Here is a 27,432-nt window from a genome sequence, read left to right on the forward strand (position 1 = left end):
TACTAGAGGAGCAGATAGTAGAGACTGAGGACATCAAATCGCACAAGCAAGGGATAGGGTCGCCACTTGGCAACCATCCCGCTGCCACCACGCCGCCGCTGCCTCACTAACCGCACTTTTAGTAGTATGGAAGTCACCAACCCCCTGCTTGGCCCCCCATAGGCAAGTGGACGCCATGTGGCGGCGCATGATGAAGAACGCCCACCACGCCCCGGCGGTCATTCCCATCGCCCGCGAGCGTGAGCGGTTGGAGCGGCTGGTGGAGGCCAATGAGCTGCTGGATGCCATCCAAAGGGGCTTGGCGGCCTACCTGGAGAAGAAGAGGCTCTTCTTTCCCAGGTAGGCGGGTAGGGGTTGAACGTGGGGACGACAAACGAGTAGGAGGGAGCATAGATGGAGGCGTTACCGAGAAAGGTGGTAAGATGGGAAGGACAAAGGAGAGAACTTGGAGGCGCCCTTTGCGGCTAAAGGGGAGAAGAGCTGTCAGTTTCCCCAAGCCTCTTAGACCTGACGATATGCCCTCCGTTACCTGCCCACGGGGCATTTGTGTTTTACTCTACCAGGTTCTTCTTCTTATCCAACGACGAGATGTTGGAGATCCTTTCGGAGACGAAGGACCCTACCCGCGTGCAGCCGCACCTCAAAAAGTGTTTTGAGGGCATTAGCTCGCTCACCTTCACACCGCAGCTGGTCATTACTGCCATGAACAGCGTGGAGAAGGAGTCGGTGCCCTTCAAGAATGTCATCGACACCAACAAGGTGGGCAGGACTTGGGGGCTCTGCACCCGCTCACAGGGTTTTGAGCATGCGACGATGGCGCCACATAGGGGGATGGGTGTCTCGAGGGAATGAGATCTGATGCGTGATGCGGCCGGCCGGTGGACCCTCAGGGGGTTGGCTGCGGCTGCTTAGGATTGCCCTGGTTTCCGCCTTGCAAATGAAGATGATTCTGCGTGGGCCGCTCACAGCGCTCCACAAAAGCTACCCGCGCCCTTCCCAGCTCCCACACCAAGTCTTTGTCTGAGTGACACCTGCCTGGCGCTCGCTTGCCCACTGCTCCCCGTGTTGGCCGCGTGGTGACCCTCCCCAGGCCCGTGGTGCGGTGGAGCGGTGGCTGTTGGAGGTGGAGGAGGCCATGTTCTCGTCCATACACGACGTGACAGGTCGCGGCCTGGCCGACTACGTCACTCGGGCCCGCCACGAATGGGTGCTGCAGTGGCCGGGCATGGTAGTGCTAGTCATCACGGCCATCTTCTGGACGAGCGGGGTAGAGAAAGCACTCAAGGTGGGCAGGGAGGAGGGGCGCGGCTGGTCTGTGCTCAGGGGTGTTTCTTCGGGGGCCTGCCCATGTGCGTGTGCACATTGTGCACATCAAGGGTGTGGTTTCTTCTTGGAAAGTGGCTTTGCCAGGCAGGCATCGCGGCAATGGGGGCTCTTGCCACCGTCATTGGTTGGTGTCGTCGTTCCTTCTGTGTCATATCTGCTTTACTTTGCGCCCTCGCCTGACTTGCACGAGATGTACCTTTCCCTTTGCAGGATGGGGGCAGCAGCCTCCGGGACTATGAGGCACAATGCACTTCGGACCTCCTCCGGATTGTGGACCTGGTGAGGGAGGCTGAGGGGCGGGAAGCCATGGCAGTGGTTGGGCCATAGGAAGTATAAAGAAACCTCGAACACAGGCACCGACACGAGGCACTTCGCCGCCTCGCCGTGCTCCGTCAGATATTACCCCTACTTAACGGATCTACCCACCTAAGTTGTCGGTTGCTGCCATAGAGGGATAGGCAACATTCGATTCCATGTAGGGGGCCATGTTCATCCCGCAGTACGTTGCTTCCTCATGCAGGGTCACCTTACGTCCCGCAGGTCCGCGCAGGTGCTGCTCCGTCCTGGAAGCCTTCACATCCAACTTGGCTATGTCACCCCGCTCCCTCTCGCCAGCCATCCCCTTAACCCCCGTGCCCTTTCCGTCGTCCCCTTGTCCTTCTTGCTGCCTCGTCCTCTGCCCCGCAGGTCCGTGGAGAGCTGACAAACCTGCAGCGCGCGACACTGGGTGCACTGGTGGTCATGGACGTGCACGCACGCGACGTGGTCACCTCCATGGTCGCTAAAGGTGTGGTCTCGGCCTCGGATTTTGAGTGGCAGGCGCAGCTGCGCAGCTATTGGGAGGAAAACCAGCAGGCACTGGCATACGGTGGAGACAGCAGCGGGCGGCAGGGGCCCACCGTCATGATGCGCATGATGAGTGCTGTGCTGGAGTACGGATACGAGTACCTGGGCAACAGCTCCCGCCTGGTCATCACTCCGCTGACGGACAGGTAGAGAGTGGACTGCGAGGAATGGGTTGCGTGTTTGGGAGAGGGGGCCAACGGGGAATGGTACAATAGGCATACCGTGAGCCCTGGAAGGACGGACACGTTGCCCAGCCCAGCAAGTGGCGAACTGGATACCGCGTAACTCCTAGGCCTACTGGATACCATGCGGTTGCCTGTAAGTCCTTCCTTGCTGCAGAGGAGGGTCTGGAATCTTTTGGTGTATCGTTTGCATGTCTTCCAAAGCCAAGCGACCATTTGTTGCTTGTGCAGCGCGTTTTATGTGTCCCTATGATGTATAGGGTGTAGTAGTGACATGTTTCGGTTGTGATGATGAATGACGGGGGGGGAAAGCTTGTCGTTGCTTTACCAGTGGCCGAGTACTGCACGTTGTGACGACTGGGTGGAGTTCCCGCTGATGTCGTAACTGGTTGGCGGCCTATCCCCTGCTTTGACTCCTCGCAGGTGCTATCGCACCCTTATGGGCGCCATTCACCTTACGCTGGGAGGCGCGCCAGAGGGGCCTGCGGGTAAGGAAGGACGCCTCTGCCCATCGGATACTTTGCTACTGCTTCCCCATGTTCCACGAAGCCGCGTTCATCGCGTTTGATCTGGTTTGGTTTGGCATCCAGCACGGATTAATGTGGGTGTGTTACACTTCGGTCGCGTCACCCAGAGAGGTGTAACGAACTCATACAATCCAGAGGCCCCAGAGCCTAGAAGCTACAAGCTAGACTAATGGAACGCGGTCGTGTTTCTGTTATCGCAGGTACTGGGAAGACTGAGACCACCAAGGATCTGGCCAAGGCACTTGCCCGCCAGTGTGTGGTGTTCAACTGCTCCGACTCGCTGGACTACCAGGTATGAGCTGCCAGCTGGCCCGGCGCACCACACCACAACAGTATCATGCCGTAGGCGGGACACAAGCTCCTGAGGCTCTCACCTATTCCCTTCACACTCATGTCCTTCCCCTCTCGTTCCCCGGAAGGGACGGAAATAGAGGAGTGTGAGTCGCGAAGAGGGAGACTGTCCTCTTAATTAAATAGGTGCCTAGCTTTTGGTTTTGGAACGCCGCAAGAAAATTGGCGGCACGATGATTGTCCCCGACCACTCCCGATCTGAATTGTGCCGGTGCACGGTGGCTACTTCTCCAGGCTATGGGCAAGTTCTTCAAAGGCCTAGCCAGTAGCGGCGCCTGGGCCTGCTTCGATGAGTTCAACCGCATCGATCTGGAGGTGCTGTCTGTGGTGGCCCAGCAGGTGCGGACCGGGAGACAGGGGAATGGCACAGGACCGATATGCGACGATAAACGGGGAGCAGTAGGAGGTTGGGAACTAATTGTGAAGGTGGGAGAAGCTTGAAGGGAGAGGACTATCCGAGGTTGAAACCTGGAATCAGCCGGGCCCGATGGATAAGTTCAGTGAAGTAAGCATGGCAAGAACGTATGTGGGCTTCACGCCGTGTGCGGCGTTGTCGTCCTCCGTCACGCAATCTAAGATAACGACACGAAGTATGCTCAGGGTTCTGACGTTTTCGCGTCTTCCCGTCCTTCCCCTTCTCCTCTCATCACCTTTCACCTTAATCCTCGGGGGCCGCGGGCGGTATACTGTTGTGGTACGGCTCCCTCAGGTGCTGGATATCCAGCGCGCCATCCATGCGCGCCTGCGGCGGTTCGTGTTCGAGGGCACGGAGATGCAGCTCAAGTGGAGCGCCTGGTGCTCCATCACCATGAACCCAGGATACGCGGGCCGCTCCGAGCTACCGGACAACCTCAAGGTGCGGGTCGGAATTCAGAAAGGCCTGCACCAGACGCCATTGGGCCACAACCTAGTTGACGCACGGCGTAAGCACATCACGGCAAGCGGTGGATGCGGCACGATTCCTTTGGCTTTCCATTTCACTGCACATTGCACAAAACGATAATGCAATTTGAACCTGCCATTGGGCTCAGCCTGGGGGAGTGGAGTGCCGTGGCTATCGTCTGTGTCTGCGGTGCCTCGCAATGGCCACAAAGACCGATGCTGTTGTAAAGTCTTTCCTTCCGTTCATGCTTTTGTCTCCCCTCTGTCGTTCCGCATCGTCGCTACCCGCAGGCGCTGTTCCGCACGGTGGCCATGATGGTTCCCGATTACGCCATGATCTCCGAGATTATCCTGTACAGCAACGGCTATTTGAAGGTGAGGAAGAAGTGGACCAAGGCCCCGCTGGAATGTACCTCGGTATGAAAAGCGATGTGGCCACCAGGGACCTGTCAATACGGAAAGGATCAGTCGGTCGCTCCCTTGCAGTCGGGCCCCGTGTCCTCCCTTCCATCCGGGTCACTTGTTTTCTTGTGCATCACATCTGCACCCTACCCCAGGCTCGTGACTGCGCCAAGAAGATCGTGCAGTGCTACAAGCTGTGCTCCGAGCAGCTCTCCAGCCAGGACCACTACGATTACGGTGAGCAGGAAACGCGGATCGCCAGCTGGGAACTGGTTGCGATGTTGGATACGGGACCGGGCGTAGGTTAAGGCCCTTAGGGACATAAGTACCTGAGGGCCAAAATCGCGCCGTCAGCTAGCGGCGGAATCAATCTAAACTGAACCACACTAAATAAGGCTGCATTGACCTGGAGTGGGGTACTCTTCTCCGGCGTGCAGGCATGCGTGCGGTGATGGCGGTTCTGCGTGCCGCGGGTAACCTGAAGCGGCGCTTCCCCGCTGAGGACGAGTACGTGCTGATGCTGCGCTCCATCATCGATGTCAACCTCTGCAAGTTCCTTAGTCACGACGTGCCCCTGTTCAACGGCATCATTTCGGACCTCTTCCCGGGTGAGGACTGGAGAGATAACTTAACGCGCCTTGTGGTGGACGCGGCGGGGGGACGCGGCTGCTGGGAAGGAGCATTGCGGCGCGAGTGCTATGTGTATGTGCGTAGCTTGTGCCGTGGACGGATCATGGCCGGCCGAAGCTGAGGTTGGGCGCAAATGGCGAAACCGCTTGTCCGTTACTGTATCAAGTTGAAAAGGTTGCGAACGGCGTGTGCCAGGTTGGTAACGGCATTGTATGGACATGCGCTGGCATGGTGTAAGGCGGCATTTGGGCCGCCAAGGTCTGAGTTATGGTCCTTCAACGCTGAGTTATTCTGGTGCTGGGGTCATGCGCGACAACAGGTGTCGTCCTGCCCAAGCCTGACTACGGCGCCATGGAGGCGGCGCTCCGGGAGGCATGTCTCGCAAGGAACCTGCAGCCTAGTGACTACTTCCTGCTCAAGGTACGGCAGATTGGCTTCCACATGGCGTTTTGCACCCTAGGTCGCCTACAAGTACGAGGGGGTGGATGTTTTTTCAAGTTTTCAAGTCATATGCTAAAATGTTGCGATGATGCGCTCTGGACGCCTGGGGTCTCAAGGGGCCTTGGGGGTTAACGGGTAAAAACCCTTGCAAAGTTCGCATTCTGTTTGGTTCCTTTCAGTGCTGACCCCGCTGATAATGCGCTACGCCATGCTGTGACAATATTATGTGGTGCTGTAGTCCATCCAGCTGTACGAAATGATTGTCGTACGTCACGGCCTCATGATCGTGGGCCTACCTTTCGCCGGCAAGACCAGCTCCTACCGCGTGCTGGCGGATGCGCTGACCATTATGGAAAGTAAGGACCAGGAAGGCCAGACCAAGGTGCGTGCCGGGCAGGGCCAAACGGGGCCATAGGCTACCATGCCGGCAGGTCCTGTATGCTGCTGCATGTCTTGTGCTTTAATAATCCTGGAAGTGGTTTGCAGTTCTAGACTACGGGGCCCTGCGCATGGCACAGATCCTGTTCCTGGCAGCAGCTGTTGCGATCATGGCCGCCACTTTCTGGGCGTCAAATGATCGCTTGACTATTCTCCAGGTCGCATATAGCCGATACGCTGGCACGCCCCGTAAGCGAGCGACCTAGCTTTCCTGTTTTGCTGTATGTCTACCCCGTAGGCCGAGTACCATGTCATCAACCCGAAGTCCATCACAATGGGCCAACTGTACGGCCAGTTCGACCCCGTCAGGTAATGAAGCAAGCTGGAAAGCAAGAGGAGAGGGTTGTCCCGTGTAGGGGCTTAGATTGCGTGCCTTACCGGCTCTCCGCACCGCGCACAGCTGCCTTGCCAAGGGCTTTTGTTGTCCGCCAGCATGCGAAATCGAAGCCCTCACGTGGCTGAACGCGCCTGCCCTCGCATCACCTCACCGCAGCCACGAGTGGACGGACGGCGTGTTGGCAGTGACTTTCCGCCAAGTGGCCTCCAATCCGGAACCTCACCGCAAGTGGCTAGTGCTGGATGGCCCCGTGGACGCAATCTGGATTGAAAACATGAACACGGTGCTGGATGACAACAAGAAACTGTGCCTCAACAGCGGAGAGATCATCCAGATGAGCGCCTCTATGGTAAGATGCTGCAGGCTTTGCGAGCAGGGTGGGGATTTTGGAGGTTTGGTGTTTTAATAGCTGTCTAAGGAAATCCTTTAATAACCATAGAAACCCGCAAGACTTCAAAAAAAGGAGGGAAGGGGCGTAGCTAGGGCAACAGCTGCTCATAGCAAGTGCGCGTTAATTTGATGTCTGTCTCATATCACCTTTTTCGCAGACAGCACTCCCCACTACTCAGCCATTCTCCTTGTTCCCGTGCCGTTATCTCCTCACAGAACATGATCTTTGAGGTGATGGATCTGGCCGTCGCCTCCCCCGCCACCGTATCCCGCTGTGGCATGGTGTACCTCGAGCCCCACCAGCTAGGCTGGCGGCCGCTAGTGCAGGTACGTGCCGACTTCACTTTCCCCCTGCTTGGGAGTCGAGATGCAAGTGGAAGAGGTGTAGGAGAAGTGGGGAGGAAGTGGAGAGGTGTAGGAGTAAATCGGGGAAGCTCCCGTACCTAGCTAGCCAGTTTTCCTTGCACGGCCGCCGCCTGTAACTGCTTCTTAACCAGGGGCCAGCGATCTGTCGCTGCTTAACGTAAGTTAGTCCATTCGGCCACCTGAGCCCTTCCCCACGCCTCATCGTTTCCGCCCCCATGTGTTTCGCTCTGTGCCGTGGTGGCCTGTCCCTTTCCCTGGTTCACCTCAGAGCTGGCTGGTTGCTCTGCCTGCCTTCATCGGCGAAGTGCACCGGACTCACCTGCTGGCCATGTTCGACTGGCTGGTGCCCGTCAGCCTGAGGTTCCTGAGGAGGGAGCTCAAGGTGGGGGCAGGGCAAGGGGGGACGGAGAAAGGAAGTTGCAAGTTACAAGTTCCGCACAAATGGGGCGGCATCCGTAAAAGCTGGGTTGGCCATAGTGAAGAGCCATTGTTTTGGCGCCGGGTAGGGTTCTTGGCATCCTCTCCCGCTCGCCTGGGCTCATTGCGCTTGAGATCGATGTGCCTGATCTCCTATACCTCAAGTAAACCCTAAGTAAAGCTCGAAAAGTAGTATCGAGAGCAGTAACCCCAGTCTAATATACTCCTACAGCCCAATCTGATATATGGTCTAAGTACTGATACTTATATACTATACATACGATTACTCTAGGAAAGTTGTATAATACTCCGATATGAAGACAAATGGGTATGTTACGATATCCCTTATAAACCACCCTAATGCAAGGATACCCTTCATACTAGGTTAGGACTTCAGTTGTGTCTCTGACTCTCCTTATTTTTACACCCTGCCGCAGCCTGGGATTGAACCAGAGACCTTTTGTTTACAAGACAAACGCTCTACCACTGAGCTACAACGGCTGACTGATGAGTTTTTCCTCAGAAAACCACTCATAGATAGGGCCCTCCCTAGAGCTCATGAACCTTTGGTGCAAAGGCCCAATGCGGGCGAGCCAACCCTCGTCTAGGAGATACTCCCATCCACGGTGGCTCCGTTGGGAAAACCTCGTGGGTCGGTTAGGGTGTTAGCACACGCCCACCTAGCATCGAGCCAATCAGAGAACTTGTTCAGAATATCACCGCTTTCATGAGAAACCATCACACGATACAAAGGGTACCTGCAAGCGTTTGAAAGAAGTGTTCGTTCGGTAGGTAGGCCGGGTGGAGGCTCCAGCTACCGGGAGGCAATCCACTAGGCCTGGACACCGAACGGCATCTCCCCAAGTGCCCTTGCGGATGTCGGGCAGCTTCCCTGTGGTTGGGTCCCTGACCTCACTGCGAAGTCCATCATTCCCCTCTCATCATGTGCGGGCGCATTCACATTCCACCATTCCCGGTCAGCACTGCGAGGGTCTTGCTGCATACCACCAAAGGCCTCCTCGGCGCACCCTGTGAGGAAGCCGCGCAACTCGCTCATACTCTCGTCACATGAGGTCACACCATCTAGCCAAATGGGAACACGGGGTGAGGTTGTGGAGTGGGCTGGGTAAGGCACCGAGCGGCGGTGGTGATAACACGTCCTTGCCCCTCGCCTCCTGCCCTTCCTAATCTCCGCCCGTGGCGCTTACTGCCTGTTGCTGTTACTGTCTGTGCAGCACCTCGCAACCCAACTCTTACCCGCCCGCTATCTGTCGGTTTAGCTCAGATCTGCCATTGTTGTTGCTGCTGCAGGAGTCCGCCCCCACCCTGGACGCCAACTTGGTGACCACCCTCATGCGGTACATGACGGCATCCATGGATCATATGCAGGTGTGGTTGCGGTGCGCGGTACTGTGATGTGCAGAGTGCGGCTCAATGCAGCATACCTAGTCAACTGCCCTGGGCCTGATGGAGCCGTCTAGGATTGGGCATCATGGCCGTCGTGTTGCTATAGCTCCTATAGTTGTTGTAGCTGTAGGTGTCGAGGTGATGTCGACCTTGGCAGATGTCGAGCGCATGAACATCCAATCACAACCGTGAAGACGACCAGCTGCGTCTCGAGTGCCTTCATAGGGTATTGTTGGCGCGTCTGACCTTCCGAATTAATTCTACCCAACGCGCGGTGGTTGGTATGGGCACTCACAGGACGAGGCGTCGTACTCGAAGATGTCGGAGACGGCCGTCACGCTGCACCTCGAGTCGCTGTTCTTGTTCGCACTGGTGTGGTCCGTGGGAGGCAGCGGTGCCGACAACACTGCTCGCCAGTACTTTGACACGTTCCTCCGGGCAGCGGTCGGAGAGAAGCTCCACACCTACGTGTCGCCATCAGGGGAGAGGTGGGTGAGCGGTTTTGTGGACTCGGATCCTCAGACAACTAAGCGGGCTTACGCCAACCAACATTCCTACCCCCACATTCCTACGTACATGGCGGCTTCTTAATTAGCATGCGATGTAACCTTGAGGTCAAAGTTACACTCAATTACATGGAAAGACGGCCAAGCTTGCCTAGCGGGAGCATATAGCGGGGTAGGGAAGGCAGTAAACGACGTTGGAACCAATCCGTGTGTTGTGGGCTCTGATGCCTTGTGGCTAGCGCAGACCACCTAGTTGGGAAGCTGCGTTTGTGAAGGGAGCCACTTGAAGGGTTAAGGACAGTGGTGTGGTGCGCCTGGCACTCCACTCGATGTTGGTTGTGCGGCTGAAGCGTGTCTTGGCTTGTTTGCAGGTATACGCTGCCAGAGGATATTCCGCAGGGACACACACGCCTGCGGGTGAGTGCTGCGAACGTTGAGGCCTTGCGTGAAGTGGGAGCCACTTGAACAACTAGAAAAGAATGTACAGCTTTGGGATGATACGGCTTCAGGGAGTGGGTAGCCGCCCTCTAGTACCTGAGCATACGCCCGCACGCTAGATACAAGTGACGCTAGGTACAGGCGACATGTCATGAGAAGGTGGGCCACAGCAAGGAAGGGGGTGTCAAGGCCAACTCCGTATTTTTTCCCTCTCCGTGGGTGTTCCCTCTCCCTGCACACAGCACCAGGCTGCCTCGCCCCACCTCATTCCTCATGTGGCTCTCCCTCCTTACAGGCCGCACAGATGATGCCTCTCACAGTGCCCGGGGTAGACCCTCCTCCCGGCGGCAATTTTAGCGTGTACGACTTCTTCTTCGACGCGGAGAAAGACAGCTGGCGGCTGTGGACAGAGCTCATAGACACTGCACCCATACCTCATGACGCCAAGTTCCGGTGAGTCGCAGCCGCCACTTCCAGGGTCTATGCCGGCGGCTCTTTTCGGCTCAGACTCCTGCGCGATATGGAATTCCGACTGCTGTACCGACGAGCAGTCGATGTTGTGGGCCGTGGTGGCCGTCAATATGTAGGCGCCGTGCATTTAACATCGAAACCTGCTCGCAGCCGTTCCGATGACGGCGCTGGTGATTCCACCGCTGCCGTTGTAGTTGCCGCACATTTCCGATATGCTGTTTCTTGACTTGCCCAATGCTGTCGCTGTTTTCGCCAGGCGCATCATCATCCCCTCAATCGACACCGTCCGCTACACGTATTTGCTGGACAAGGGGGTCTCACATGCGCAGCCGGTACTCATTGTGGGACCCACTGGAACTGGTGCGTGGTGGGGGGGCCCTCACAGGACAGACGGGGGGCCCAGGGAACTGAGATGGACTGAATAGCCTGGGCTTAGGAGGCCTTGGCAGGGCTTAGGATGAGGTTATCGGCCTTGGGGGCTTACTACGAAGAGGGCATTCACGTACTGTCAGGTACCAGTGAGGCGGTGTGCCTGCTTGGCTTGTCGTTGTGAGGTTGCGACGGCGCGTCCCGTGATCTCGATCCGTGCAGGCAAGTCGGTTCTTGTCCAGAAATACCTCTACGGCCTCTCGACCAGCACGTACGTGCCGCCCAACGTGATCGGCTTCTCTGCACGCACCTCCGCCAACACCACCCAGCACCTCATCGACGCCAAGCTGGACCGCCGCCGCCGCGGAGTGTTCGGTCCGCCCGTGGGAAAGAAGGCGGTCATCTTCGTGGACGACCTCAACATGCCGCAGGTGTGTGGGCGTGTATGCGGGTTGCTGGACGCAGCTGCTGCGGTAGGTAGGCGCGGAGGGGGTCAACCTGCCGCATGCCGGCTTTCTGGGTGCTGGGCGCTGCCTTTTCTCTAGCTCCATCGTGCTTCCGCGGACTACCTGGTTTAAAGCTGAACCCAACCCCAACCCCTACCCCACGACTCACAGCTTGAAACATATGGCGCTCAGCCGCCCATCGAGTTGCTGCGCCAGTTCATGGACCATGGCGGCTGGTACGACCGCCAGAACACGTTCCGCCGGCTGGATGATGTGCTGTTCGTTGCGGCGATGGGCCCACCCGGCGGCGGCCGCAACCCCATCACTCCCCGCTACGCCCGGCACTTCAACCTGGTGTCCATTGTGGACTTTGATGAGCCCACACTGGGTCGCATCTTCTCCACGCTGCTGGCCTGGCATCTGGACGTCAAGGAGTTCCCCAACTTTATCAAGGTGTGCGTGTGTGTGTATATGTATATGTAAATGTTCTTGTATGTGCGGGCGCGAGGATGCTCTGAATCATCGGTGTTGACATCGGCCTCCGCGCTTCCTCACGCGTGAAGGCCAACCCTGACACGCCAGTGATCGTGGCACGCCACACCACGCCACGTCATTCCACTTGCATTCCATCCTGTCCCATATCCGTGCATCCTCCGCTGCCATGCCTCGCCGCGCAGGATCTCCGTGACCCAGTTATCAACGCCACGCTGGCGGTATACGGCCGTGTGGCTTCGCAGCTGCTGCCCACACCCACACGCTCCCACTACACCTTCAACCTGCGCGACATTTCCCGAGTCATGCAGGGCTTCCTGCTGATGCCGCCACAGCTGCTGGGCGAGCAACACCAAGCGGCCAAGGACAAATACCTGAGGCTGTGGGCGCACGAGGTGGGTCATGTCCACGGGTACACGGTCGGACACCCTACTCCCGTCCCGACGCGTCCGCTGACCATGAAAAGAAATCCCCTCCAACCAATATAGTATACGAGTTTCAGGACGGTATGATATAGTTTTAGGGAAATGCTTTCATTGCATTGAAATGGTATGCTAGGTCCGGGCATGCAGCCTTAGGCTCGCGCTATCGTGACTAGGTGTGCCAAGTGATGAGAGAGCAGAGAAGAGGAAGGCCATGCCGCTTGCAATTACCTGATGCCTTGACATGCGTTTATTTGGCCCTCCGTGGCGTCCCCGTCTCCGCCGTCTGCAGATCTTGCGTGTCTTCTACGACCGCCTTGTGGATGACAAGGACAGGGCCTGGTTCCTGTCGTACCTGCGAACGGTCATGAAGGAAAAGCTCTCAGCGGACTTCGATAAGCTTTTTAGTCACCTGCGAGTATCTGCACATGCACCTGGGGAAGACGGGCAACAGCAACAGCAGCAGGCGCAGCAGGGCGAGCTGACCATCGAGGAGGTGCGGCGTTGCTTCTTTGGAGATTACATGGACGATAGTGGTGAGTTGCGGTTTTCCTTGGCTTCAATGCACAGGGACCTTACCATGGCTTATCAGTTTGTGAAGGGCCCGCAACGGATGGTGGATAGCGGAAACGTAAAGAAGGTCGGAAGCCGCAGCGCGGGAGAATCAGAGTAGACAAGCGGGCCTGGACGGGGGCGGTGTGTGTGTGTGTGTGTGTGTGTGTGTGTGTGTGTGTGTGTGTGTGTGTGTGTGTGTGTGTGTGTGTGTGTGTGTGTGTGTAGGCAGGGGACTGCGGGCCGGTGTGCGACTTGACCCTTGTCACTTTATAGACCTTGACGGAGGTAAAAACATGATCCATCACATCCGAATCCTCGTTCCTCGCCGCCCCCTCGCGCCCCTGCTTCGTTCGCGCTGTCGTCGCACGCTTGCCCTCGCCTCTCCTGCCCTGCACCTCCCTCCACCTCCCTCCACCCTCTTCCTCCTTTAGAGGACCCCGCCGCGCGGCTGTACAACGAGATCACTGACATGGCCGCCCTGACCGGCCGCATCGAGGAGCTTCTTGCGGACCACAACGCCGCTTCCAAGCGCCCCATGAACCTGGCCGTGTTCCTGTACGCGGTGGAGCACATCAGCCGCATCGCCCGAGTGCTTAAACAGCCGGGCGGCCATTTGTTGCTGGTGGGAGTAGGAGGCAGCGGGCGACAGAGCTTGGCAAGGCTGGCGGCATTCATATGCGGCATGACCACATTCCAGGTGCGGTGAAAGGGAGGTCATGCGGGCTGCGCCGGTTGCGTATGAGTGGTGGATGGCTGTTACGTGCATGGGGAGGCCCAGGCACTGTCACCACATAGTGGTGATAGTGAGCTGGCGGTGGTATGCGCTGGTGTCAGCCAGCCGTCAGCCTCAAAGACCCACTGGTGGGCCGCAAAGACCACCACCAGGCGGCAACCACCCACACATACCCGCCCACCCACTCATTCCCTCCGCCACACGCTCCCAGGTGGAGATCAGCAAGAGCTACGGCGCTGCGGAGTGGCGTGAAGACCTGAAGCGCTTCGTGCGCATGGCGGGTGGCGACAACAAGCCGGCGGTGTTCCTGTTCAGTGACACCCAGATCAAGGTGGAGAGCTTCGTAGAGGATATCAACAACCTGCTCAACAGTGGAGAGGTGCGCTGGGCTGGGCGAGCGGACGGATAGGCAGGCAGACGGATGTGCGCGTGGACTTGCAGCGCGGCGGCTGTGAAGTGTCCTTGATGACCGTTGCGGTGTAGCCACCATACACGTGCACGTGCCCTTCTTGCCGTCCGCGTCCTCTCGTCCATGATGTTACGGCTGCTTGCTTCACTGCCTGCTGTAATTTTTGCCCCCGTGCGTGCGTCCCCAACAGGTTCCAAACATGTTTCCCTACGATGAGCGTGCTGCGCTGCTGGAGCAGTGCCGAGTGTCCTCCAAGAAGGAGGGTCTGGTGCTGGAGACGGCTGTGGAGCTCTGGTGGGTGTGGCATCGGGCGAGGTGGTGAGGGGAGAGGATCTGGAGGTGATGTCGAATTAATCCGAGGTGATGGACCAACCCTCGCCCACATGCCCGCCCATCTGCATGCCCCTTTCGCCCCGCAGCGGTTGCCTAGCGGTCCCTGCCCCTACCCTCCATGCCCCTAAACACCCACCCGCTAACCTCCACCTACCCTGCACCCTCGCCCTTTTTCACTCGGTAATCAGGGCCTACTTCGTTGACAAGACCCGTGATAACCTGCACATCGTGTTGGCCATGAGCCCCATCGGTGACGCCTTCCGGGAGCGGCTGCGTCAGTTCCCATCCCTGGTCAACTGCTGCACCATTGACTGGTACGACGATGTGCAGAGCACCTCGGCCTTTGCTGATGCCCGTGACACCCATGCACATACATTTAGGGCAAAGGCACGTTGGTACGTATGCGGCAACGTACCCCTGTGACGCGCATGCATACATGCATACATGCATACACGCATATGGCAGGCGGCTGGCAGAGGTTAAGGCCTGACTTCTGCTCCCAGTTGACCCAGTCGACCCGGGTTCAAATCCGCCTGCCGGCTCCTCGGGTGTTTGAGGAGTGATGAAATGGGAGGTGGCCCCCCATCTTATGGACGGTGTAGGACGTGATAATATCAACTTGCGAGCTGACCAGGAACTAAGTTGATGCGCCGTTGATCCGCTAGATTTGGTTGGATGCTGGTGGTGAGTTGCCGAACCCAACGAATACATTCTGAAGTCGGATGGGGTGACGGATTAGGGTGCCCCTCTAGCAGGGGAGAGCAGGGACTGCCCCGGGAAAGGGGGCCGCTGGCGAAGTTAACCACCCTGTAACAACATACATACACGCGCACCAGGTGCATATGCTGGATACCCTGGTCCACGGAAGGGGTGTCCAGCGCTACCTGACGGCATACGCGCCTCGCGGCTCAGTCTGAGCCGCGAGGCTCAGACTACTGCACAAACAATTCTTCAGCACTATGAATACCCCAAAGCCCGCATGTGTTGCTCAACCCTGTGGCGAATAAGGTTCATGCAAATGTGCTGTACATGGGCTGTGTCGGCATCATGCAATTCACATGAGCGACCCGTCCTAGCGCTGTCTACCCCTCCATCACCCATCTCACCCTACAATTCCCAATGTTGTCCACCCCCCTAGGTTCACCGCCTGGCCTGATGACGCACTGGAGGCGGTGGCCATGAAGTTCCTGCGTGATGTGGACCTGACACCCGAGCAGCGCAGTGCGGTGATGCTGCAGTGCAAGATGTTCCACGAGGACGTGCGCCACCTGAGTGAGGCATTCCGCTCGGAGCAGGGACGCATCAACTACGTCACCCCCACGTCCTACCTGGAGCTAATCACCTGCTTTACAACGCTGCTGGGATCGAAACGAGCCGAGGTGTGTTGAGGCTTGGGGTCGACTGCCTGTCTACAAGGCTGTGTGTATGTATGTGGTGGGAGGAAACACCGCTTCTCGTGCAGCTGCTGGTTTCAGATCCTGCGCATAGAGGAATGAGATTAGTGGTGGCCGGTGGAGGTCGGGGAAGTTGTAGCAAAACCCCACCGCGGCCTTCCAACTCCGCCTGGCCCGCCTGCCCGCCCGCGGCGCCCGCATCCCGCCCCCGCAGGTCTCTGCTGCCAAACGGCGCTACGAGGTTGGTCTTGAGAAGTTGCAGTTCACCGCCAGCCAGGTGAGCATCATGCAAGACGAGCTGACGGCACTGAAGCCGGTGTTGATCAAGACGGTGGAGGAGACGGAGAGGCTCATGGCCACCGTGTCTAAGGAGAAGACGGAGGTGAGCGAAGGCTGGGGAGGACTGAAAGGTGGGGCCAGGCGAGGATGAAGGAGGGACGGTGGGCCGGAGTGCGCAGGACTACGACGAGCACTGAGGTTGCGGATGTGTACCCTTGGAATGGTGGGGAGATCAGCGGGGGTGGTGGCTCCCAAGCGACGCCCCCGTCCCGCTGGGCAGATCATCTCTTTGCTCGTGTGGCCTGCGCCACGCTTCCGCTCCTCCACCAGGTTGTCGAACCTAAGAAAGCCATAGTGGATGAGGACGTGAAAAAAGCGGAGGTGGCTGCAGCAGCTGCTAACGCCATCAAGACAGAGTGCGAGGACGCACTGGCGGAGGCCATACCCATCCTGGAGGTGAGGGAGGGGGTTGTCGGAGATGCGGGTTGGCGTTGGGTGCATAGATCACAGGCCTGGAACCTGGCCCGCAGGCCCACACCCCCGCTCTCTTTTCCAATCACATCCAAATGCTCCTCGCTCAGCCAAGGTGCTGCTTTCGTATATCTTCCCCTTTTTCCCTGATTACCTTGCTAATTCCTCTCTCCCCTCTTCCTACTCGCCTCCTCAGGCTGCCATTAATGCCCTGGACACCATTAAACCTGCCGATATTAAGCTGGTCCAGAGCTTTAAAAACCCGCCCTCCACCATTAAGCTGGTCATGGAGGCCGTCTGCGTGTTGCTGGATATCAAGCCGCAGAGGTACGGTACCCAGGTACCACCACCAGGCGCTACCACCGGGGCAGCCGCCGCGCGGCAGGCAGATGTCCGACTAGGTTGCGGTTGCGGTATGGTTTGGAGGAGAGGGACAACACGAAGCACGCATCAGGAGGGGCCTTGTATTGTGCTATATTGTGTTGCATCTTGGCTGCAGGATCAAGGACACCAGTGGCAGTGGCAAGATGATTGACGATTACTGGGGCTCGGCGCAGAAGCTGCTGGCAGACCCGCTCTTCGTAAAGACCCTCAAGGTGACGGGCTGGGTGCGCGTGTCAGACGTTGTATAGTTGTCCTTTTTTGCTTGCGTAAAATACATAAGAAGTCGTTGAATTACCAGGAGCCATGCGCGTGAACTTAGATTGTAAGGCGCAGCCCGGGATTTAGTTAGCGAAGGAACGTAGAGTCGAAGGTGGAGTGTTCTTGGCCTTACGTAGTTGCCATGCAGAGCCTGGCAAAAATGCATTTCTCTATGCTTCCCGTAGGCAGGGCAGCCGTGAGGATGTCTGCGGGGTGAGCCAACAGCGGTACTTGCAAACAAACACGTTCGTGCTTCGCGCACTTGCCCGCCTTAAATGCTTGTCCTGCTTCTCGTTCCCTACCCCACAACAGGAGTACGACAAGGATGCCGTACCGCCCAAGATCATCGAGCGCATCCGCCGCGAGTTCACTTCCAACCCCGAGTTCACTCCCAGCAACGCCGCCAAGGCGTCCAGGTGCGTACGAGCTGGGCAAGAGCTACATATTATTTGCATCATATTCCTTTGTCCGAATGAGCTGCTTCAGACATTTCATACTGCGCTCTCACACACGCTCCGATTTCCCATAAGCCTTTACCACGGCCTTCCTTCCTCAGTGCCGCGGAGGGTTTGTGCAAGTGGGTCTGCGCCATGGACCAGTACGACAAGGTGGCCAAGGTGGTTGCCCCCAAGCGGGCCGCACTTGAGGTGGCGGAAGCGGAGTACAACAAGGTCATGGAGGCGCTCAAGGTGGGCGAAGATTGACGTGCTCGTGCGTATGCAGGTGTACGGTGCGCCACTACTGCTGTTGCTGCTGCTGCTGCAGTTTTGCTGTTGCGCCCTGGAGCTCCCTATCCCTGCTGCGCACTGGCATTTGTGACGCACCCGTGTATCCCCTCGCCCTCATCCATCCTCCCCTGGGCATGTCCCTTCACGTCTCGGTGGAGTCTTTCGCCACCCTCTCCCTTACCCTCTGCCGCTCACTTGGTCCTCCACCGCTCCTTTCTCTCCCCCGCAGGCCAAGCAAGCCGACTTGGCGGAGGTCATGGGGCGGTTGGCCACCCTGGAGCGACAATTGGAGAAGTCCATGCAGGAAAAGGCACGGCTGGAAGGTGCGGGGGAACACGCAGGCTGGAACGGGTGGGAGGTCGTGACAGTAGGGGGAAAGGGGGAGCGAAGCCCGGGGTGCCCTTGTCCGGTTCTGTTCTATCCTGTCCCAGATGCCTTCATGCCGTCGCTAACCAACAACGCTATTTTGCCTTTGTTGCCGCTGTCCCGCAGCCGAGACTGAGCTGTGTACGGCCAAGCTGGAACGTGCCGAGAAGCTTATCAGCGGACTGGGTGGGGAGAAGACCCGCTGGACGGAGGCGGCGGCCAAGCTAGGGGGACAGTACGAGTGCCTTACGGGAGATATGCTCATTGCTGCGGGTGAGGAAGGGGAAAGATAGGGAACAGTAAGGTACTGCACAACTCGCTCCTGGCTGCTTCCCCCCACTGGGCCCCCCCACTCCCCCTTCCGCTGCCAACCTCCCGGCCCTCCTCCTGCTACCTCACCCCGCTTACCGCCCACCTCTGCACTACCCGCCACTTTCTCCTCTTCCTCCTCCTCCCCGTCGCTCCCTCAGGCGTCATTGGCTACCTGGGTGCCTTCACCGCTTCCTACCGCGAGTCCGTGGTTGGCAAGTGGGTTGAGTCATGCGCGTCAGCTCGCATCCCCCGCAGCCCAAGCTTCAGTCTGTCAGCAGCGCTGGGTGACCCAGTCAAGATCCGCTCCTGGACCATTGACGGACTGCCCAATGACGCATTCTCCATTGACAACGCCATCATGGTGGACAATGCACGGAGATGGCCGCTCATGATTGACCCGCAGTCGCAGGTGTGTAGGAGCAGAGTGGGGGCAGCAGGGACTGGATGCCTAAGCTCCGGAGCTGCAGGGGAGGGCGGGAGCAGTGGAAGGCGTCCGCGTGTGGATGTGACGTAACGAGGGAGGAGCGGTGATACGGCGGGGAGTGAGGGTCCCGCAGCCGTAGCTGAGAGGGGTAGCGGCTGTAGCTGCAAGCCGTTAGCTGTGGCCTAGTACTCGTCCTTTAACGAACCGGAACCGCATCATAAGACGGAGCATAACCATACCTCTCCTGCGTTGCCCCGCTACCGCTGTTCCACGCTATCATCATCGTTCGTCCCCCTCCCTTTTCTTCCCAGGCCAACAAGTGGGTTAAGGTCATGGAGGGTCGCCGCGATCTGCGCGTCATCAAGCTCACGGACTCGGACTACATGCGCACGCTGGAGAATGCCGTACAGTTCGGTTTGCCGGTGTTGCTAGAGAATGTGGGTGAGGAGCTGGACCCCTCGCTGGAGCCGCTGCTGCTGAAGCAGGTGGGCAACCCTATGGGGGGTCGGTGTTATGGGGAATGAAGGCGGGGTTGGAAGGGAGTGAGTTCTGCGCGTAAGCGGTGACCGGTGAGGTGGGGCGTATCGGGGGCTGGTGGCTGGGTGGTAAGCTGCCACTGGGCAAGCTGCTCGCGGTACGAGCACTCAGGGGGCAGTTGTGGAGGTGTTGCCGCCGCACATGTTAGGTTGTGCTCTCCTCGAACTTGATTGTTTTGGAGTGGGTCATCGGCATTACCTAGCTACTGACCATCTCGCCCCCTGGCCCTCCCCTCCCCGTAACTCCCCGCGCAAAAACCCCGCTTCGCCCCGCAGGTCTTCCGGCAGGGCGGTCTGACCTACTTGCGCCTAGGTGACACCACTGTCGAGTTCTCCGACCAGTTCAAGTGGGTCCTTGGATGGGTGCGCACCGCATGCACTGCACCGCAGTAGCATTCTCCGAATACTCCCCGCACTGCAGAACTTAAAGCCGGATTGCTTCCAGGAATATTCCTTGTAATTTTTAACGCGGAACTGTGTACGACACTGTACTGCACTGCATGATTGAGATAAGTCGAAGTCATGGCACTTGCTAGCCAACCAGCGGTCTGCGCCAACGCCGCACTGGCGCTGCGGGACATTATGGTCTTATGGTATCTGCGCTAATGCCACTGAAACTGGCAACCACTCTTGACCTGATCCTGTTAGAACTCTTGCTAACCCCGCCCTCTTCTTGAGCACTGGTCCCTATCTCCTTGGCCTTCACGAGCGGCCCGACCTGCTTGCCAGGCTACCTTTGCCCCTGCTCAGGCTGCACCCTTCTTCCCCCGCGCTGCTACCCCCCCCCCGTGCGGTTCCCTCCTCGGATCTCCAGGTTCTACATCACCACTGCTCTGCGCAACCCGCACTACCTGCCTGAGACTGCTGTCAAGGTGACGTTGCTCAACTTCATGATCACCCCTGACGGGCTTGCGGACCAGCTGCTGGGGGTGGTGGTGGCGCAGGAGAGACCCGACCTGGAGGAACAGCGGCAACAGCTGGTGGGTAACTGGGAGGAAAGAAGGGAGAGAGGGCGGAGGGGCAGCAGGCGCGAGGGGGTAGGAGATAGCCAGAGGCCAGGCGGCCTATGGGTTGCACCGACGCGCGGTGGCATATGGAGGATGTGATGCTTCCGTGCTGCGTTAGTGCTGGCAGGCAGGTAGGATCATACCTTTAGGACGGATACATTCTTTATTCTAATGTATGTGTACATGCGTGTTTTTAGGCGTGGCGTCTGGGAAAGGGTTGAACGGGTGTTGGTTCCGATTTGGGGTGTTGGTCGTTCACATACCCGAGGCGGGGTGAAGTGACGGGCGGCTGTATCCCGCAGGTGGTGGAGAGCGCGGAGAACAAGAAGAAGCTGGCGGAGATTGAAGACCGCATCCTGCAGGTCCTGTCATCTTCGCAGGTGAGGGGGTTAGGGACCAGAATCAGAATCAGATAACGGATCAAATGACGTAGGTTGCGTGCAAGGGTCTATTCGCGCCGCCTGCGCGCCCCTCTACGTGAGATGTGCCGATTCTCCTGCATCCGCGGAACTTACATGGTCTGTCCTCCCTCTGTCGCTTTTCCACAATCGCCTACCAACTTCATCAGCTTCTTGTCGACTCTACCCTTGCCGACCTCCCTGCCCCACCTGGCTCGTGTCTCAGGGCAACATCTTGGAGGACGCGACGGCCATCCAGATCCTGTCGGAGGCCAAGGCCGTGTCCAACGAGATCCAGATCAAGCAGGAAGCGGCTGAGCTAACCCAGAAGGCCATTGACGAGGCGCGAACCTGCTACGCACCCTGCGGTGCCTTCAACGCCACACTCTTCTTTTGTATTCGCGACATGGCGGCGGTGGATCCCATGTACCAGTACAGCCTCGCATGGTTCTTGAAGCTCTTTGTGCGGTCCATACAGCAGGTGGGGTGGAGGCGTGCGCGCCAACGTATGTTTGACATGCTAGCAGTGTTTCTGTAGACGGCATAGAGGGTATGGCGAGCAGCCGTGCTCCGAGGTGCACGACGGCAGAAACATCTTTTTGACTGGCTGCTGACCGCCGTTTGTTGCTTTGCTGGCGCTTCATATGCCCATATGCCCTCCCTCAGGCCGCGAAAGCTGATGACGTGGGGGAGCGCTTACAGAACATTAACGACCACTTCACGTACGCTCTCTACCAAAACATCTGCAGGTACGTGACGCACGCAGTGGGCACTCGCATCTTGTCGCGCCATTATGGTGCTCTGGTACGCATACACGTGTATGGGCATGCGTACACACATCCGGCTAGTGCCGCTGCGGTGCTGCTGACCCGGATACCGCTCACTGCCGGGACCTTTCCAGCCGGACGGACCGTGCCAATCACTGAGGACCGTTGAGCGCTTTCTCACTAGCTGCTCAGTTACGATTGCGTTGTGTCGCACTACATTGCGCTGTAGCGGAAAGGGGAAGTCCATGTGCGCCGTGCTCCCAACTTACTGGACTACCACTACATGCCTCGACGAAGGGCGAGGGTCTTGCTTTGGTTTACCTCCTACCCATTCCATCCCACCCATGGCACGGACCTTCCTCCCATGCTGCCCGTTTCCTTCGCAGGTCCCTATTCGAGAAGGATAAGCTGTTGTTTGCCTTCCTGCTATCAGTGCGCATCCTCATGAGCCGCAGCGAGGGGCGACTTGATCCGCACCTCTACCAGTTCCTCCTGACAGGTGCGGTCGTGCGGACAGGGGTGGGCTGCGGGCACAGGAAGGTGTGCGTGGGGTACCGCACTTGCAACCACGTGCGCATAAACATGTCCGCCCTATCTATGCGTCCTATATATATGTGTCCTGTATGTATATATATATATGTCCTGTATATATATGTACGTTGGCATGCTGCCTGCACAGGTGGTGTGGGCATTCAGGAACGCGATGTGGCACGTCCCGAGGGCGCCGACTGGCTGAGTGCCAAGGCCTGGGGCGAGGTGCTGCGGGCCCCCAACGTGTGTCCCGCATTCGAGGGACTACCGGAAGTCGTTGCGGGCTGTCCGGACGAATGGAAGGCGCTGTTCGACAGCGTGGAGCCGCAGGTGCGTTGGGGGCGTGGGGACGTTGGGGCCACTCTCTCCGAGTGTCCCCACCTTCCCAACCCAACCCGGCATTATACAATATACCCTGTGTCAAGAATCCCTTTTCCGACACTACTAAATGTGTCACCGCCCTTCCACCCACACATTTCCCATCTTTTTAATGAATCTCTATCCTGAAACAACCCGTAACCCCTCCCCAGAACATGGATCTGCCCATGGGCTACAGCTACCGTCTGGACGCCTTCCAGAAGGTCATGCTGCTGCGCATGCTGCGACCCGACAAGGTGGTGCCCGCGGTGCAGGCCTTCGTGGCCTCGTCACTGGGACCCAAGTTCACTGAGCCGCCGCCCTTTGACCTGGCGGGCTCATACGAGGAGAGCGCTGCCACGGTGCCGCTGCTGTTCGTGTTGTCGCCCGGCTCCGACCCCACGGCGGCGCTGCTGCAGTTCGCTGACTCCCGCGGCTACGGGAGCAAGATTTCTGTAATCAGTATGGGTCAGGGCCAGGGGCCAAAGGCGGCGGCGTTAATAGAGTCGGCGAGGAAGGCGGGCACGTGAGTGCGGATGGAGGGAGAGGGGCGGGAAGATAAAAAGGAAAAAGGGTTTCCGTCCGGATGGGGAACTCAAGGTGCTGTTTGGGAGTTGGGCCTGGTTGCGTTGGAGTGGTGTGCTGCCTGGGCGATAGGTGGTTGGCCCTTAAGTCAGCTGATACCGACCTGGCCTTTGCGTGTCTTTCTCCATTTCGCCCAATTGGATATATGATCATAATGGCTTTCATTTTCAGAGGCATGGTCCCGGCGCTGTGTCTTAATATGTTGGGCTGTGCCGTGTCTTGCCGTACAGGTGGGTTTTGCTCCAGAACTGCCACCTGGCACCCTCCTGGATGACGTCCCTGGAGAAAATCTGTGAAACCATCCGCCCTGACAACACCGACCCGGACTTCAGGCTGTGGATGACCTCTATGCCCAGTCCCGCGTTCCCGGTCTCCATATTGCAGGTGAGGAGGGGTTCCATGGGGGTTGGAGGGGTGGGGGGCCACATGACAAACAGTGGGGCACAAACCCAAGGTCCTGCTGTCCTAACCTCCTTGCCTGCATTCTTAATTGTCTGGACCCTGCTGGGCCCTGTCACTCCCCTTGATGCCCTTTTCCGCTGGTTGCGGTCTATACCGGTGTGAACGCTCCCTCCTGCTCTCCAGTTCCTGCCAACAGCCCCTCCCTGGCCGCCACCCGTCACCCGCATCCGGGATGCTGGATGATGCTCTGCTTCCTGCCGCGTGCATGATTGATTGCAACGCCGGCTTCGTCCTCACTCCCAGGTTACTGATCCTCTCCCCGCGCACTCCCGTCCGCCCTACAGGGCAGTGTCAAGATGACCAACGAGCCTCCCGCGGGCCTCCGTGCCAACCTGCGCCGCTCCTATGCTCTGGAGCCCATCTGTAACCAGGACTTTTTCGAGGGTGAGAGAGGACACGAGCGAGCTACGAGGGAGACGCCACTGTATGCATGCCGTATACAGCAACCTGAACAGCAGCCAGAACTGCCGCCACGGTTTTATGTATGTACTCTGACGAAAGAGTGGCACTCAGCAGCCCCATACATGTTGGATGAAAGCGAGTGCAGTATCGGTGGACGATGGGTAAAGGCTCTTCGGCTTGGGTTAACATACTCTAAGACACCACGGCTCAGCTCGGCTCCCGCCCCTCCTAACCGCTGCCCTCCATGAATTGTGCTGAATACCCCCCGCCCACGTCCACGTCCCATGTTGTCCTGCGCGTATTGGATGGATGGGGCGCCGTGCAGGTTGTCGCCAGCTGGGGGCCTTCAAGTCACTCCTATTCGGCCTGTGCTTCCTGCACGCCTTCGTGCAAGAGCGACGCAAGTTTGGACCCATCGGCTGGAATATCCCCTACGGTAAGAGCCGTGCAAAGCTCCAGGGCTCCAAACCGATCTGCTGTTCATTCCGTCCTGTCGCTGCCTTACCCTTCCAGTTGAATCCTCCCTTCCTGCTCCTCCTCTGCGGTAATGGAAACCTAATAATGACCCAACTGCTTCACACCGCCCGGACATGCCTCACCGTCGCGCCCTGTGTCCTAATCAGGCTTTGACGATGGCGACTTGCGCATCAGTGTGCGCCAGTTATCCATGTACCTGAACGACGCGGCGCCTTCCCCGCTGGAGGACGGCTCCCCTCTGCCCCAATCCGCCTCCTCGGTGCCTTTCGCGGCGCTGCAGTACGCCATTGGCGAGTGCAACTACGGCGGCCGAGTGACGGATGACAAGGACCGCAGGTTGCTGCTGACGGCCCTGCAGCGGATCTACCGGCCTGAGGCGCTGGCGCTGGATACAGAGGAGCCCTTCAAGCTGAGCGCGTCAGGTAAAAAAGGAGCGCGGCTGAGGAGGGAGGGAGCGCGAGAAGGGGAAGGCGTTGCGGGTGCACTCCGGGGTGGTCAATAGTGGCTTTCGTTTGTGTGTGTGCTTGGACCAGCTTAGTAGGCCCTTTCCCTACGCGCGCCTTACCGTTACCTCACCCTGCCTCTCCCCCTCTTATGCACCTGCCTTTTACCCAACCCCCTCACAGGCACGTACTTCATTCCGCCCGAGGGTCCTCATGCTTCGTACTTGTCGTACATTGCCACGCTGCCTATCTTCCCGCTTCCTGAGGCATTTGGTCTCCACGAGAACGCTGACATCACCAAGGACCTGCAGCAGACGTCCCTGATGTTGGACACGATGGTGCTGACGGGCGGTGGGGGCGGGGGAGGAGGCGGTGGGGGCGGAGGCGGCAGCGCCGAGGAAGAAATTGTGGCGGCCATGGTCGATGACATCCTCAAGCGCCTTCCACCCAACTTTGATGTGGAAAAGGCTCAGGCCAAGTACCCGGTGCGGTACGAGGAGTCGCTCAACCAGGTGCGGTTTGGTGGGCGCGCGGGGAGGTCTGCGGCTACTGCGCTCGCTTCGGATGTCTGTGTGCTCCGAATTCGGTGTGTGTGTCTGCTTTGTGCCAACCGAATACGATGCCTGCACTTGGGTTTTGCAGGGTAACAGTGCTTCGAACACCTTCCCTACATCCCAACGCAACCGCGTCCCGGAAGCCCCTAGCCTCTCCCTCCCTCCCTCCCTCCCTCCCTCTCCTTCCCCGCCTGTGTGTCCGAACCACTTGCCTCCCCCTCCCCTCTCCCGTATCCAGGTGTTGTGCCAGGAGATGCTCCGCTACAACCGCCTTCTCGCCATCATCCGCTCCTCTCTCATCAACCTGGGCAAGGCACTCAGCGGACTGCAGGTCCTATCCTCGGAGCTGGACACAGTGCTCAGGTGTGTGTGTGGGGTGTGTGGCTCTCTGCGTGTGTGTGTGTGTGTGTGTGTGTGTGTGTGTGCGCGTATGTATCCGTCACAGGTGTAAGGGAGCACGGAAAGCAGCAGCAGGCCTTTCACAAGCTTCTCATGGCTGGCGACGCCGTGTTGTTGGCTTCCTGCTTTTCCGGTTTCCAGGTGCTGAATTGGCCATGGCTTGGCTCCTCGTGCACTCACCCTCCGGATCCGCGTTCCTTTTGTTTGTTGGAACGCATACATACGTATGTATCCAGGTCTTCTTCGTGTGACCCTCTTCCCTTCACCATCCTTCCACGGTGTAATACCCCCCCACCCCCTCGGCAACTCTCTTGCTGATAATAACGATGGTGACATCCGGCCAGGTCCATGGCCCTGGGTCAAGTTCCGGCTTTGTGGAAGGGCAAGTCCTTTCCCTCCCTCAAGCCCCTCGCCTCCTACATCTCCGACCTGCTGGCCAGGCTGGAGATGCTGCAGTCCTGGTACGACAATGGACCGCCCACTGTGTTCTGGCTCTCGGGGTTCTTCTTCACGCCGTCGTTCACCACTGCGGCGCTGCAGGTCGGGAAGGGTCGGGGGAGGATGCGAGGGGGAGAGACATCAGACTCCAGGGGGGGTAGTGTGTCGGGTGGGTAGGATGTGAGTACGGCATACCCAACTGTACTCTGGAGGTCAGACGGTGGGAAGCTGGTGAGTGGTACGTGTGCAGGTGACGTACAACCCCATTGATGCGCTAGGGACCTGCAACTGGGAGCGAACCACGAAGAGAAAGCTTTGGGCCTGGTTTCCGCTTTATCACTGTGATATGTTTATATTGAATTGTTACAGAGTGGGAGGCTTCTGGGCCACGTGAACACGTTATCATGATGATATGTTTATATGTTTTCTGCCTGCCTGGGCCCTCGCTGTCCATTCCTCCACCGCCCCTTCCCTCCCTCCCTCTGCTGTGCTCTTCCCTCCAGAACTACGCGCGCAAGCACAAGCTGCCCATTGACACGGTGGGCTTTGACTTCGTGATGATGGGCACCGACCCTGGGGCCTACACCTCCCCGCCCGAGGACGGCGTGTACGTGCACGGCCTGTACCTGGAGGGCTGTGCCTGGGACTCCCTGGGACATAAGCTCTGTGAGAGCAGGCCCAAGGTGGGTTTAAGAGATGCACACAGGCATGAACACACGCGCACAGACATGCATACATACACACTTACGCTAACTTGCTCATGGGCGTTTCTCATCAGACGAACATTACCTTTCAAGTTCCAAGGCTCACACAGCACACCAGCCGGCCCCGCCATACCTGCCCAGACCATTTCTCACCTCCCGTGTTCTTCTCTCTGCCTGGCTGATGTGCTGTCCAGGTTTTGTTCGAGCAAGCCCCCGTGATCTGGCTCCAGCCCCGACCCGCGGACCAGTTCTCCGAGGAGTCCTGCTACGACTGCCCCGTGTACCGCACTGCGGAGCGCAAGGGCGTGTTGGCCACCACCGGCCACTCCACCAACTTCCTGATGATGATCCGGATGCCATCGGAGCTGCCGCAGTGGCACTGGACGCTGAGGGGCGTGTGCATGTTGTGCTCTTTGTCGGATTAGGGGCTCATGTACGGGCCATGACAGGGAGGGCCAGGATGGGAGGGGAAAAATGGGCCGCCGCAGCGTCTATGTGTGTGTCTGTCTATGTGTGTGTCTGTTGGATATTGGCATCGTGCGTACGTTGTGTGACACGTGCAAGTGTTAGGGGGACGACGTGTGCGCTTCGTGTGGAAGCAAGCGAGCGAGTAATGAACGGTAATGCAGGACGGGTGCAG

At 58.4% G+C, this 27,432-nt stretch overlaps 1 protein-coding gene across 1 annotated transcript; it reads left to right on the forward strand.

The window, feature by feature from the left end:
• Positions 1-190: 190 nt before the first annotated feature.
• VOLCADRAFT_62471 (dynein heavy chain 5) lies at positions 191-27,217 on the forward strand (the record flags this gene model as incomplete). The annotated part of the gene is made up of 59 exons (XM_002952306.1): positions 191-339; positions 564-759; positions 1,091-1,285; positions 1,537-1,605; positions 2,014-2,318; positions 2,778-2,842; positions 3,082-3,173; positions 3,467-3,571; positions 3,942-4,088; positions 4,406-4,489; positions 4,672-4,753; positions 4,954-5,124; positions 5,466-5,566; positions 5,826-5,969; positions 6,264-6,334; positions 6,519-6,711; positions 6,969-7,079; positions 7,387-7,500; positions 8,847-8,942; positions 9,294-9,410; positions 10,191-10,339; positions 10,614-10,717; positions 10,949-11,157; positions 11,344-11,625; positions 11,850-12,059; positions 12,379-12,504; positions 12,559-12,622; positions 13,073-13,338; positions 13,586-13,753; positions 13,974-14,077; positions 14,305-14,430; positions 15,255-15,495; positions 15,725-15,892; positions 16,120-16,245; positions 16,457-16,587; positions 16,760-16,856; positions 17,215-17,318; positions 17,459-17,591; positions 17,860-17,953; positions 18,123-18,269; positions 18,467-18,717; positions 19,044-19,217; positions 19,545-19,615; positions 20,083-20,248; positions 20,578-20,655; positions 20,900-21,154; positions 21,340-21,422; positions 21,827-21,939; positions 22,120-22,301; positions 22,502-22,854; positions 23,144-23,297; positions 23,660-23,759; positions 24,103-24,213; positions 24,401-24,676; positions 24,881-25,209; positions 25,490-25,614; positions 25,995-26,190; positions 26,592-26,771; positions 26,987-27,217. 59 exons carry the CDS (start codon positions 191-193, stop codon positions 27,215-27,217), a joined length of 9,084 nt encoding a protein of 3,027 aa, XP_002952352.1.
• Positions 27,218-27,432: the final 215 nt, after the last annotated feature.

This window comes from Volvox carteri, assembly GCF_000143455.1.
Source record: "Volvox carteri f. nagariensis unplaced genomic scaffold VOLCAscaffold_29, whole genome shotgun sequence".
In the NCBI taxonomy this organism is placed as follows: domain Eukaryota; kingdom Viridiplantae; phylum Chlorophyta; class Chlorophyceae; order Chlamydomonadales; family Volvocaceae; genus Volvox; species Volvox carteri.